This window comes from Puntigrus tetrazona, chromosome 21, assembly GCF_018831695.1.
Source record: "Puntigrus tetrazona isolate hp1 chromosome 21, ASM1883169v1, whole genome shotgun sequence".
In the NCBI taxonomy this organism is placed as follows: Eukaryota; Metazoa; Chordata; class Actinopteri; order Cypriniformes; family Cyprinidae; genus Puntigrus; species Puntigrus tetrazona.
The window spans coordinates 1,796,037-1,809,391 of NC_056719.1; the positions used below are offsets into that span (position 1 = coordinate 1,796,037).

At 37.2% G+C, this 13,355-nt stretch overlaps 2 protein-coding genes across 2 annotated transcripts; both read left to right on the plus strand.

Annotated features, from left to right (window-relative positions):
• Positions 1-905: 905 nt before the first annotated feature.
• Positions 906-8,876, plus strand: adora2ab (adenosine A2a receptor b). The gene is made up of 3 exons (XM_043222017.1): positions 906-1,208; positions 3,637-4,348; positions 6,932-8,876. Exons 2-3 carry the CDS (start codon positions 4,026-4,028, stop codon positions 7,947-7,949), a joined length of 1,341 nt encoding a protein of 446 aa, XP_043077952.1. The 5' UTR covers positions 906-1,208; positions 3,637-4,025; the 3' UTR covers positions 7,950-8,876.
• A 2,282-nt stretch (positions 8,877-11,158) lies between these two features.
• Positions 11,159-12,803, plus strand: snrpd3l (small nuclear ribonucleoprotein D3 polypeptide, like). The gene is made up of 4 exons (XM_043221741.1): positions 11,159-11,270; positions 11,783-11,916; positions 12,042-12,234; positions 12,571-12,803. The coding sequence occupies exons 2-4, from the start codon at positions 11,791-11,793 to the stop codon at positions 12,636-12,638; spliced, it is 387 nt and encodes a 128-aa protein (XP_043077676.1). The 5' UTR covers positions 11,159-11,270; positions 11,783-11,790; the 3' UTR covers positions 12,639-12,803.
• The last annotated feature ends 552 nt before the right edge of the window (positions 12,804-13,355 follow it).

The following is a 13,355-nucleotide window of genomic DNA, read 5'->3' on the forward strand; positions in this document are numbered from 1 at the left end:
GGTGAAGCAGGATGTTTCGGCGGTACGTGAGAAACCACACAACCTCACGGTACCCATCAAGTCTCTCACTTCCTTATTCTCACGTATACGTTTACATCACCCATTGTGCTTTCAACCTAGGGTTACTAAATTCCCCGGATGAAACGTAGTTCTTTATGTAGTATTATTGCTGTACACTTCTGATGGCTGTGTCCTTTTAAGTTATTCTATAGTTGGTCGTATCGGATCAAAAATATTAAAACAATATTCGATTATCTTCGCGATCACCTCAAAAGACTAAATTAAGACTTCAAAAAATCTCACATATCACATTCACTTAATTATTTTACTATTTACTATTTTGTATTCTTATTTTATTATTATATATTGTGTTATTATTATCGTTGTTGTTGTATAATACCAGTGGTAAGTGGATTCATTCATCCGTTCATTTATTCATTTTGACATTCATCTATTTTATAGGATAGCCTAGGCTATGTTTCTAGGTTATTTATTGTTATTTTATTTTTCCTTTATGTCTATTTTATTTATTCTTTGTTTTTCTTTGAGAGAGAAAGAGTTGGCGTTTTTTAAGGTTAACAAAAATGTCCTTAAATTTAAGACCACTACTTTGTTTTTTGTTTGTTTGTTTTTGTTTTCTTTTAAATAAATAGTAATTGTAATTTATTACTATAGTTATTTAAACAGGCCGTTATGTCTTTATTTATTTAGGCTATGTATGCTTTGTTTTCTGTTCATCCCATTTCTTTTCTTTTTTTTATTATTAAACTTATTTATTTATGATAGCGCACTGGCTAATCCATCTTAACTTTTATCGTAACTGCAAGCACCGTGAAGAATGACGGTGTGACAGCATGACGAAGAAGTTGCCACCCACAAGGGTCTTGTAGGGAGGGAAACGTGGTGTTTAATGTGCTTTGCATAGCTCGAATAGATCAAACCGAGAAAACCAATCAGACGCGTCTGTCTTTCGCTCACAGCGCAAACAGAAAGCGCGCGCACTTGTTCTCCGCGGAGCAGAGAGAAGCGGTGATTCACCCCGCCGTTTCCTTCACCAAACACGGGGCGATAAAAACGTGCGGGATGGTTTGGTCTGCACTCATGTCTTTGTATTCGGTTTCGCGGTTGGTCGTTCAGAGATGACAGAATGCCTTCGGAGACGCGTTCAACTCAGGTGCGCGTCGAAAACACGCCTGTAAGCAGCTGAAGTGAGTAACAGCACCGTTTTCACATTATAAACACTTAGTAAATATATACGTTTACTCGTAAAGTTGAACTTTGTCAGCCTTTTGTAACTTTGTGAGTTAGTAAGAGTGAGACTGTATTTTTTTTGCGCGTTCAAATGTATAAATTCATCGTTTTTATTAATTGATGTCACTATTTTGCTGACCTTTTCTGATTTTACTCTATATTTGTTACAGTGGTCATAAGTAGTTCACGTGACAAGCAGTCACAGCGGTCTCCAGAAATGTGACATATTCATGTGATGTAATAGCATACTTCCATCTGAACACAATTTTAAGATGTTTTCTCATTTTATTTCATAAAAAAGCATTATGCTATTCATGCACTTGTATGATCTACTTTTATCGATGAAAACAGCGTATTATATATATATATATATATATATATATATATATATATATATATATATATATATATATAATTGTTTAATTTATATATAAATTATTTGTAAGTTTGTAACACCTTATATTATAGATAAATACAATTCCTAAAGATTTTAATTCATATTTAAATATTTCATAAAAGGCTACTATAAAATCCACATACAGAATGATAGAGAAAACTGATGTAATTTGCAAGCCAGCCTATATAAAGCATCTTTGTTTGTTGTTTGCCAATAAATGCAAAGTTGTTAAGCGAGTAATAACCACTTTATTATGTGCTAGGTATGGTTGGCTGAATTGTCACAAAATTGAATTGTCACTCATGTTTCTCTGTTGCGTAATTTTCCAACATTCTTCTGAAAGTGTCACATTTTTCTTAAGAAAATGTTTTTTTTTAATCAGCACTGTTTTCGTCTACCCTGTGATGTTATTGAAATGCGATGTAGTTACCTGGAAACATGCATCGTGACTATAATAGAGTTACATTACGTTTAGCAAGATAACTGTTAAGCATGCTTTTTGAATGACAGATAGGCATGCAGTACATGCTTATCATAGTCCCCAAACCCTAAGCGTCATTTCCTCTCAGAACATGCTCGCTGAGCAGCTGTCAGATACAGTATTTCTGCTCTCCCACCCTTTTTTTTTTTAAATACAGACGTGCATGATGTGACTAGTGAGAGACTTTGTATATGCTTTTTAGTCTGGAAATCATATAGTTATAGAAATACCTGTAGTACCTCATAATGGTTTAACCGGTGATGGAAAGTACCCTGTCACAGGAAGTATTTTTTAAACCGATGCATGCTAATGCAAAAGTTGTTAAAACCAACATGCCAAACCTGTGCTTCGGAAACAGTTTGTCATTATATCACTTGAGGGAGTCAACAGCCATACAAAAGTCATGCTGTGCTATAAAAAGCAAACAGTAACACTAAAGCAAAGAGTGACTATGACTTTAATCATCACATTTTTTTGTGCCTGATCAAACAGACTGGAGCTAAAAGATAACAAATATCTAAAAAAAAAAAAAGATAATGTGGTCTACCATGGTAGGCATGCTGCAGTCAATTTATTCTAGATAGGTCTACACAAAACCACAATAAATGACCCTAAAGAGTCAGCGGATTACAAGACTGATTTAATTACACATACAAACAGAATTTTTTAGATGATTCGGGTTTTTTTGTGGTTGTTGTTTGTTTTTTGTTTGTCAAACCTGAACAGTTCAGTCTGAGCATTATCAAATGCTAAAAAAAGTAGAGATGAAACGTACACTATTGTGTAAGTAAACACGTTTAAAATTTCACAAAATAAGTAAAAAAAAAGGAAATGCTTCTAAAGCATTAAATCCGCATTTTTCTGAAGGATCGTATGACACTGAAAAAATAACTGAAAATTCAGCTTTGTCATCACAGGAAAAAATGTTTTTTAAATGTAAAATTATTTTTATTGTATTTTAAATCAAATAAATGCCTCGGTGAGCATAAGAGACAGTTTCAACAACAAAGAAGAAACTGATCCGTTTCATGTAAAAAGTGAAAGTCAGTGAAACATGCAAGCAGAATCACATGAATGGGTACAAAAGAATACTTGTTCACAATTCTAAGTCAATCATAGCAAAGGCTTTGCGAAGTTCAACTGTACACATCCTAGAAACCAGTGAAGGAAGTGCTGGCCCTGGTCTTGTGATAAATAGCAGGCATGCACAAATATTTCATTAGTATTTGTGGTGTTTTTCTTAAAATAAAAGCTTTTTGTTGGATTTTGATTGTCTTTTGATGGAGACCTCCTGTTAGGGAGATAAACTGCTTTTGTGGCCCACAATCTTTTATTGTGCAATATGATTGTTTTTTGTTGTGTGCATGTGTGTTTGTGTATTTACATGTGTATTTAATCAAATGTTATGTGTTTGCAGAAATATTATTTGTAGTTTGCATGTTTTGATAAGAGGTCAAAGGCTCCTAGACTGTGTCTTTTATTGTGGAATATGATTTTTTTTCTCCAGGGTAAGAAGTCCCAGTGAAGGTTTTCCAGAACTGCTTCATATGCAGTCCAGTAGCTGTTTCCTTTAAGACTTTCAATGAAAGACTGAGCTGGACCTAAGGGACACGCTGGTGATCGGGTAAATCACGATTTACAGACGGCTGCCTCCACTGACCCTGCAGTCAACTCAGTGACCTCCAGAGTGGGTTAGCAGCTGATACCAGGTTATTTCTATCCCCTCTTTCCATTAAAACGAGATATCATTCATTCAAGAGGAATGGTGGGATTGGCTAGTCCTCACACCTATTGCCTGAGCCATTGAGTGACAGAGAGAAGTCCCACCGAGCAATTATCGGGGAGCACAACTATGTGTGTCTCTGAGGATGTCCTTTCACACCGGTTGATGGCACCATGTCTTCGCTCGTCTACATTGTTCTTGAGCTCCTGATTGCGGTTTTGGCCGTGGCGGGGAATGTTCTGGTGTGCTGGGCCGTCTGTCTCAACAGTAACCTCCAGAGCATCACAAACTTCTTTGTGGTGTCGCTGGCTGTGGCGGACATCGCGGTGGGACTCCTGGCCATCCCATTCGCCGTCACCATCAGCACGGGCTTCTGTAGCCATTTTCATGGGTGCCTTTTCATTGCCTGCTTCGTGCTGGTCCTCACGCAGAGCTCCATCTTCAGTTTGTTGGCCATTGCTGTGGATCGGTACATCGCCATCAAGATCCCATTGAGGTGAGTGAATGGTCCTGTTGTGAGTTTCAGGTAACAGTTGAAGGCTTGCTTTTGTTAAGAAGATTACTGATCACATGATTGCTTGAACTTACAGTCGCCTCATAGCAGGAACATAAAGATATAATTTCCTTTATTTGCATTAGTAGAACATTCGCAATTGGTTATAATTAATGGTAAATACTTATCAAAACTTGTATTAAAGATCAAACAGTTCAAATGATAGCAGAAACACTTTTTGAATACAGTTTTAATATTATCTGGTGCTGCAGAATTTACACTAAACGCAAAACATAAATAGTTGAAAAGTCAAAATGCAAAGTACAGTATATGTTTTGACCCCATTGGCCTTCAATGCATGGAAAAAATTGTTCAAAAAATCTAGTTTCACGCTTCGCAGAAGAAATATCAAATTGTCCCATTGTCTATATTCATGTGTTTGTGTGTGTTTACATGTGTATTTAGTCAGATATTTTTTTTGTTTGCAGAAATATTATTACCTAATCTGTATTTATTTTGTAGGTTAAAGGCTCCTAGTCTGTGTGACTCCCTCTGCCTTTCTCTTGATATTGAGTTGATAATGAGCACAACATGAACTGCAATTCCCTAAGATACATGTAATTTTCCCTTCAATCACTCTTTCTCTCTTTTCACTTGCTAGCAGTGAGGGGATTCTTTCAGTAAATAGGAGTCATGCAGCTTCACACTGTTGACTAATGTTTTAGGAGTAGCTCCTTTCAGAAGAGTCAAATCAATAATCAATACTACTTAATTTGGCACCATGCTGTTATACAGTGACATACAAAGAAGCAAGAAAACTATCTATCTGTCTATCTGTCTGTCTGTTTGTCTATCTTGTTACAAACCGTTTAAATCCGTCTTAATTTGACTTGGGTCCATCTTTTAGTCTAAGCCTAGAGAATTTTTAGCCATTATATTGTCCGTTTGTTGTAAATCATGGGTCTGATACCTTAAAAAAATAACTGCTCACCTCTGCATAATAAGCTGCACGATTTGTGCTGTCATTCATTGTCTTTAGCACAAATATTGTGGGAGTTTAATACTTAGTTTTGTTTTTGGTTTTTTTACCAAGTATGTAGTGTAGTATATGCACTCTTTACTTAGTGATACAATACACAACAGAAAAGCTATACTTACTGCTAATTATATGTCAGTCCAGTTGATATTTATCAAAAAAAGCTTCTTTAAACATAATTAACTTAAGATGTAAAGGCAACCAGTGTAGAGTCTTTAATGTGGGACATTTTGCATTAATGGTTATTCTTAAATGCTCTGGCGCAGCAGCTCTCAGGCACACTTTTCAGTAGCTGTGATGTGTGGGACTTTGCCACCCGCAAGGATACAGGGTGTGATGCACATTTTTGCTCATGGTGTAGATTGAGCCGCTCGAAGCATTGTAAGAGAACAGCAGTGACAGCAAAAGCCCCGGCAGGTGTTGATTACATAAGGTCTGCCGGTTTCCAGTCTCTGTGGGCGTGTGAATGAGGTACCAGTAGTACTGGAGCCCTGTAAGTCCTCTGGGTTTAATGAAGCAGGCCCTGTTGTTCTCGATGGGGCTGATATAAGCCCAAGGATTTTTGAAACAATTGACATTTGACCACCGTTTCCAACTGTTGCCCTTGGCAAAGAAAACATGTAGCAGGGCTGTCTGCATGATGGGATGTTTGAAATGCAAAACCGCCGTGCAATTTTCACAGCTGTATTCCAATGCTTAAACAGTTGCAAATTAGCTGTCATTTATTATAGTAACGTGTAGTTGTAATAATCCTGAATGAATGGCTTTTTTAGAGATTAAAAAACAAACAGCACAACCAATGTTGTCTGTCTCCTGAATTAGTAACTTTTAGTACCCGGTACTTTTTAGTGAATCGAAAGCATAAAGTCACAATCTCATGCAGCTTAAGAGTTAAAGAAGTGGCAGTTACATCAGTAATTACTGACTGTTTGTTCTTATGACAATGTGAAGCTAAATTATGAATATGAATGAAATACATTACAACAGTTTTGTTTGTTTTTTGTAATGTTCTTAAATAGTTAAGGCCAAATAATAATTAGATCGATTTTTTGCCTACTCTAAAAAGTTTTTAATCTTTTCCAGCTGAAAAGCCCTGATTTAATTGAACCGTTTAATTCTTCTCATGGTTTTCTAATTATATCACTGAAATGATTAAGGTTAACTCGTACAGAAACAAAGGCTGCAAGTATTATTTTAAGAATATCACAATACAGGTGAAATATATGCTTCTAATTAGCACATATCCTGGTATTTTGCACTTTGGCAACAATTACCAAAGCTTAACACCAAAACAATGAACATTTCCCTGGAGCAAAGTCATTGCATGCATGTGTGGATTTGGGAAAACAGCACAGTATTCACATTCTGTGTGCCCACAAACAATACATCCCATGCCAGGATGGACTTCAGGAAACATCAACATATTGTTTGAGAAAGATAGAGTTGTAATATGTGACCAGACTTTGCATGTATATCACTATATAGCGCTCCATAGCATAATTCCTACAATAATTGCTGTCTCACGCCTGTTTTTGTTTTCTCTTGCTAAGGTACAACGGCCTTGTCACAGGCCGAAGAGCCAAAGGCATCATTGCGATATGCTGGATACTTTCAGTGGTCATCGGTTTGACCCCCATGCTAGGCTGGAACAGTCAAATCGCCGCAAGCAACAACAGCTCTTGCCCTCAAGGTATGACGGAGTGCCTGTTCGAAAAGGTGGTCACTATGGGTTACATGGTTTACTTCAACTTTTTCGGCTGCGTCTTGATTCCACTACTTGTCATGCTGGCCATCTATGCACGGATCTTCATGGCGGCCCGCCGCCAGCTCAGACAGATGGAGCAGAAACTAGTACACTTGCAAGGACACGACCACAGGGAGGGATCATCATCCCGGTCCACTCTGCAAAGGGAAGTCCACGCGGCCAAATCTCTGGCTATCATCGTGGGCCTCTTTGCTGTATGTTGGCTCCCTTTGCATATTATTAACTGCTTCACACTGTTCTGTCCACTTTGTACTCGACCTCAGGACTGGGTCATGTACCTGGCCATAATGCTTTCACATGCTAATTCAGTAGTGAACCCGTTTATATACGCCTACCGAATACGGGATTTCAGACACACTTTCCGAAGGATCATCCGACAGCACTTCCTGTGGCATGAAAACAGACTGGTCACTGGTAACAGCAACGGAGGCATGGCTGCTTCTTCAGCTACGGTCAGTGTGATTGAGACTTCTTGTACAGTGTCTAATGGCTATGTGTTGGATGCCAATCCCATTCCTGGCATGGTTTGCTGTGACAAATTTGCAAAGCAAATGCCACCAAAAAACAAGCCTCAAACGGAATTCCAAGACCTAGGATACAGTTTAAATGGAACTTTGGAGCATTCCTTTCCCGCCAATTCGGCTAAGATTTTCTCATTACATACCGGGGAGGAAGTTCCCTCCATCAGGGACCATGTAGAAATCATGACTGTAAAAGACTGCAGCGCTATTACTAACGTACATGTCAGATGTTTGGTGCCCATAAGGACAAGCAACTCATCCGATCTTGCAGAAGTGTCATGACGCGCACTTCAAGAGTTTTTCCTCAGAAAATACCTGAATGAAGCTTGTTTGAGTCTTCACGAAGCTATCACTGATCTGTATTGCTAGTGAGTGTGATTTCACTTACAGTGCTATCGAGGGTCAGGAAAGATAAAACTATGTGAGGATCACATAACTCCTGTGGGAACCCTCACTACACAAATTCCACGAATTCCTACTCGTCTTTACAGTCAAACGGCCCTGATGGTGTTTCCAGAACTTGTTTGCTGACATTGTTGAGCATTTCCAAAGCTTATATGTTTCCTAGGAGCTTTATTAAAAGAGCATTGTTTCCTGGTCAAAGTGGGAGAGGCATTATGGATTAAATCAATATTCCGGGGAATTCAGCTAAATCTGTTATGACCGTGCCATAAAATACCTTGATGTGTGGAACATTTTAAAGAGGTTTCATCTTTCTGTTCTTTTTTAGTAGGTGTTTGTCCAAACTGAGAACATGTACAGTCCATGCAACTGCCAGAGCCTCTGTAGTGTTTTAAAACATAGGTCTGCAAGATTTTGGGAACAAAGTCATATTGCAATTTTTCTGATTTAAAATGCATTTTTAATTAAAAAAAACTCCTATGCTATGCTTGTTTGTAGGGTTGCAAAATTTGGCCAAAAATGTGAGATTACGTATCAGTATGACTATATAATAATAATAATAAATGCATGTTATGAATTACCTAAAATGGAGTTTTCTGCATTTGCTGTCAACCACCGGATCATGAGCTATTTGCGCGTAAAAGGACACAGTTGAATGCTTCACTCTGAAACTATACATGCAGCGTATTTGTATTTAATATATGTGTTTAATAAAATCGTAGCCTTTGCGATTTGATAATCGTACATTTTGCAATTTCATTTTGTTTCATGCAGCCCTATTAAAACATGACCAAACTGAATAATGTACTGATTGTAAGCATGTGCTAATATTTCAAGAAATGTACTAAATAAAACAAAGCTATACTGACTTTTGCCTAAATAGAATTTATGAATAGTGATATGCTTGATTAAAAATCACATGCAGACATCAATTATTCATTAAATTAATGTCAATAAACGGCTGGATTAAGCCATAAACTGTGTGCGACGTCAAGTGGACTGAGTAAAGTGGACTTTGATTCTCATTATAATGATCAAATTATACGAGTATAAACAAGTAGCATGTCAAATGAGCAATCATGTGTAGATTTAGATTTATTTACAACACAACATAATGATTAGGGATCATAAAATTGAGAATGTAGGACAGTTCTGTTTAATCTCCTCTTCTGACACGCATGCATACGAGCGCAACCGTGGACTCCGACACAGACCAGCAGCTATGATTGTATTTACAGAGAGACTGCTGACGCCAACAGCCGGCCTAATGCAGGGGAAATCAAATGAAGGGGCATTTGATGATCCCTTAAACTGGACCATTACTCTTTCTTTTTCCTCATTAAAAAGCTCTAGAGTGGGAAAAACCTGCACTGTGTACAGGATGCATGTATTTGACAAGTGGGACATTTCTGTATGTGTAACTCTCCGTTTATAGAAACAGCGAGACCATTCATAAAAATGGAACATGCGAGCTAGACTTCTGAGAAAATGTTTTTGTTTTTTATATCCTTGATCAATATTGCCTCTATATATTGTATCTCTTTGTCACATATAGCTTCATATATATTATTTAATATTGATACATATAGATATATTATGTTTAATATATTGACAGAAAGCAGTTATTTTTTAAATGTGTTGCTTATAAAATAAACGTAACAATCAAAATAATTGTATTATTGATTATTGTTTTTATTATTATTATGGCAACTACACCAGATTACATATAATTATAATCATTACACCAATAAAAAGGAAAGAAATAGAAGCTCTTTCCTTTGCTCAAAAGATGATGGTAATGTGTCCAGCACTTCCAGTGGTTTGTTGATTCTAGCTGAGAATGTCAGTCAGCGTGGTTTGATTTTTTGTTGAGAGCACCATTTTTTAATGAGACAGATGTTCTTTACAAAAACGAATCTCTGGGCTTACGCAGTAATTTATCTCCTTCCATCATGAATGCTTGTAGTGTAAATCAGTTGGGAGTGAAGCTAACAGACTGTCAGCTTGTCACATAGATCAGCAGCAGCTGGCAGGTTCATTCTGCTGCTAAAATGAGCTTTGAAGACATTGCTGAGAGTTACTGTGTAATCAACAGACACATCCCCACCCGTTCCACTATGTCACTGTTTGTAATTGGTTGAATTGACTTTTTTTTCTCTCTCTCTTTTGTGGATTCGATGCAGGTGAAATTCTTCAGAATGTCGGGTTCAATCTCATAAGGGCAATTTCAGGTCACAGAAAGAGACTGTTGATACTGTTTGATAATGTTTTTAAGGAAAATAATTTCATTTTCTTTTATTATATGTTTATATAACATATTGTAACATCTGAAACAAAATAAATACTAGTAGGTTAAATACCGGCATGGGCAGGTACGTTTATAGGACTTTGCTGTTTACGTGGTATATTAAATAAAAGCTATCTCCGACCACCATTTCAGTCCAATATTAGTTTTTCCACTTCCCTTAATTTTGGGAAAACAGGAACCTTCAATTAATAAACAGAAATGGCAGACGTAATCTACTTCCTGTCTTGGCTCGTCACTTCAGCCCATTTTGAACAGGTCTCTTGTTCTGTCATGATTTACAGACAAAGAGGAAAAGACTATTGCTAAGAATAGATACAGAATCAGTCCATCAAGCACAGGATGACAGAACAAATTTAGAACGTATAGCCTATTGCTGCCTTGCACAATGTCTCAGACAAGAGCAATGAATCTTTGATGCCAAAAGCAGACAAATTACTTCTCAAAGCAAATTTAACAATTTATTGTTTAATATGTGGCATAGCCTACTGTATGATATAAAATCATTCACGAACACTGTGTCAAATATGTATTTCGTGCAAAGAAATAAAGATTGTATGCAGAAATAAATGCTTACTGTACTTAATGTAACACACTGACAAAGACTGGTGATTTTGTAAAACTTGACGTTTAATTAAAAGATTAAATTGAATGACATTGTTTGGGGTAATATCCACAATTCAATACTGCCCTCTTGTGTAATTCGGAGGTGTCTGACTCTCGTTTACGTTGACCTGAATTTTACTTAGTAGTAGGACTTCAACTCCCAAAATACAACTGGGTTTCAGGAAAGGGCGGGGCTTCTGCTTTCAGTTGCATTGTGGGAGCGGGAAAACGCCGCAAATACTCACGTTGCTCAGCCGTGAGGTCTTCTACGGAGTTGTTACAGATACAAGGTATTTTAATGTTTTATGAAACAAATCTAATATTTGTAGTCAACCATTTTGTCTTTTACTAAAGTATACGGGTCGTGCTGTTCTGTGCTTTAGCGGAATAACCTCCATTCCGGACATTCATTGTTTCCTTGGCTTTTGTGTTCGACTCGTTTGAGAGCGATATAGATATTCATGTATATAAGTTAGTTTAGTTACTTAAATCAGTGTACGGTAACTGCATTTTATACCAAAAACGGAATGTTTTTCACGATTTTTTTGTGCGTGGATATGCAATGTGCACCGAACATGATTCCTGAACGAGTGATTCTTGTGAGCCGATTCGTTTCATTGAAAATAAAGCGGAACCAGTGTAATCCGATTCCCGTACCGTTCTAATGAATCGATTCTTTTTCAGTGACTTACGCTTAAGAAACAATATTCTCTCTGAATTTTAATTCTGAGTATTGCTTCCGTAATGTGTGACTAGAGACTATTCTAAACTTGGTGTTAATTATTATTGTTTTTGTCTTCAGGTTAAAACATGTCTATTGGTGTTCCCATCAAAGTCCTGCATGAAGCAGAGGGTCACATTGTGACCTGCGAGACAAACACGGGTGAGGTGTACAGAGGCAAACTGATTGAAGCAGAGGATAACATGAACTGCCAGGTACTGCTGAATCACAATTCATTCTTGATGTATTGTGTGCACGTCATCCAAACGTTCACTTTAATCTTAAGTATACATTTGCAGGAATAATGAAACTAATGTGGCTTATGTTTTATTCAAATCAGATGTCCAACATTACAGTGACCTATCGAGATGGCCGAGTGTCCCAGCTGGAGCAGGTGTACATTCGTGGCAGCAAAATCCGCTTCCTCATTCTGCCTGACATGTTGAAAAACGCCCCCATGTTGAAGAGCATGAAAAACAAAAACCAAGGTGCAGGAGCTGGAAGAGGCAAAGCTGCTATTCTCAAGGCTCAAGGTTGGACCTTTTATGGCGTCTTTGATTTCATTACAATAACTGCAGTTATGCTGTGGTTTGTTTTGTTTTTTTTGAGTGGTTGCAATGACATGCTTTTTAGACCTTATTTGTGTTGCCCAAATTATTTTGTTGGGAGCATCTAGCACATTTTATTGCTGTTAACAATTGAAGCAATTGCTTTTAAATATATATGTAAATACTAAATGAAAGATCGATGATAACGTTCATTTAAATGTCCTTGTTTATCGTTGTTTGATCGCGTGGCTGAACCAAGTTAATGCTTTTCATGGGAAACTCATAAGATGAAACCACTAACTGTTTGTCTTTCCTTTGCAGTCGCAGCGAGGGGCCGAGGTCGAGGAGGGCCAGGAGGAAGGGGAAATATTTTCCAGAAAAGACGATAATGTGAATCCGGTTTCAATCAGTCATTTTGTACAGGTGGTTTTTTTTTTGAAGAAGAAGAAATTGTGCTTTTTCGTTTTGGTAAAATTGGTGATCTTGTAGTTGTTAATTTTGCAGCAGTTATTTTCACTTTTCTCATATAATAAAGTTGTCTGTTTTATAAATGACGCTAAACCTCATTGCATTTTTGTAACGAACATCTAAACAGCTCAACTTTTTTATTTTGGTCAGACTCGGGTAAGAGAAAATCGAAATGAAGACATTTGACTTTTTCTTTTTTTATACTTTTGTAAAAGTATTGTTTGCAGTATTTGACTGCAAACAATTTAGCGAAAACGGTTTTCTGAATGTGTTCGGCTTCAAGCATATTTTTATTTTTTTGAATAGAATCTTGTTTATCTGCTGGTAGTGCAAAGTGTTATTTGCAGCAAGAAAGTGTGCTCTGGCTGTTTTAAAGTTTAAAGTAAGTTTTATATTTTATAAAATCATCAGTCATCTATGAAAGTGCAGCCCTGAGTGGAATTGTATTGGCATTGTAAAAATGGGGATTTACACGAAATTGCAAGAATCAAATGTTATTTATTACGTGATTTAGTGTCAAAATGCAGTTGAGTAACGGTGCAGGCGTTAGAGAGAAGCACAGCGATGAAGTTCAATTAATCAAGCTAATAAGCCCCGGTTGTCCGTTCAGCATCAGGCGCAGTTCCCCGTGCGGCCGT

Coding starts and splice junctions, on each gene's coding strand:
- adora2ab (XM_043222017.1), top strand. CDS start 4,026: ATGTCTTCGCTCGTCTACATTGTTCTTGAGCTCCTGATTGCGGTTTTG. Junction 4,349..6,931: donor GCCATCAAGATCCCATTGAG/GTGAGTGAATGG, acceptor TCTCTTGCTAAG/GTACAACGGCCTTGTCACAG.
- snrpd3l (XM_043221741.1), top strand. CDS start 11,791: ATGTCTATTGGTGTTCCCATCAAAGTCCTGCATGAAGCAGAGGGTCAC. Junction 11,917..12,041: donor AGGATAACATGAACTGCCAG/GTACTGCTGAAT, acceptor TATTCAAATCAG/ATGTCCAACATTACAGTGAC. Junction 12,235..12,570: donor TGCTATTCTCAAGGCTCAAG/GTTGGACCTTTT, acceptor TTTCCTTTGCAG/TCGCAGCGAGGGGCCGAGGT.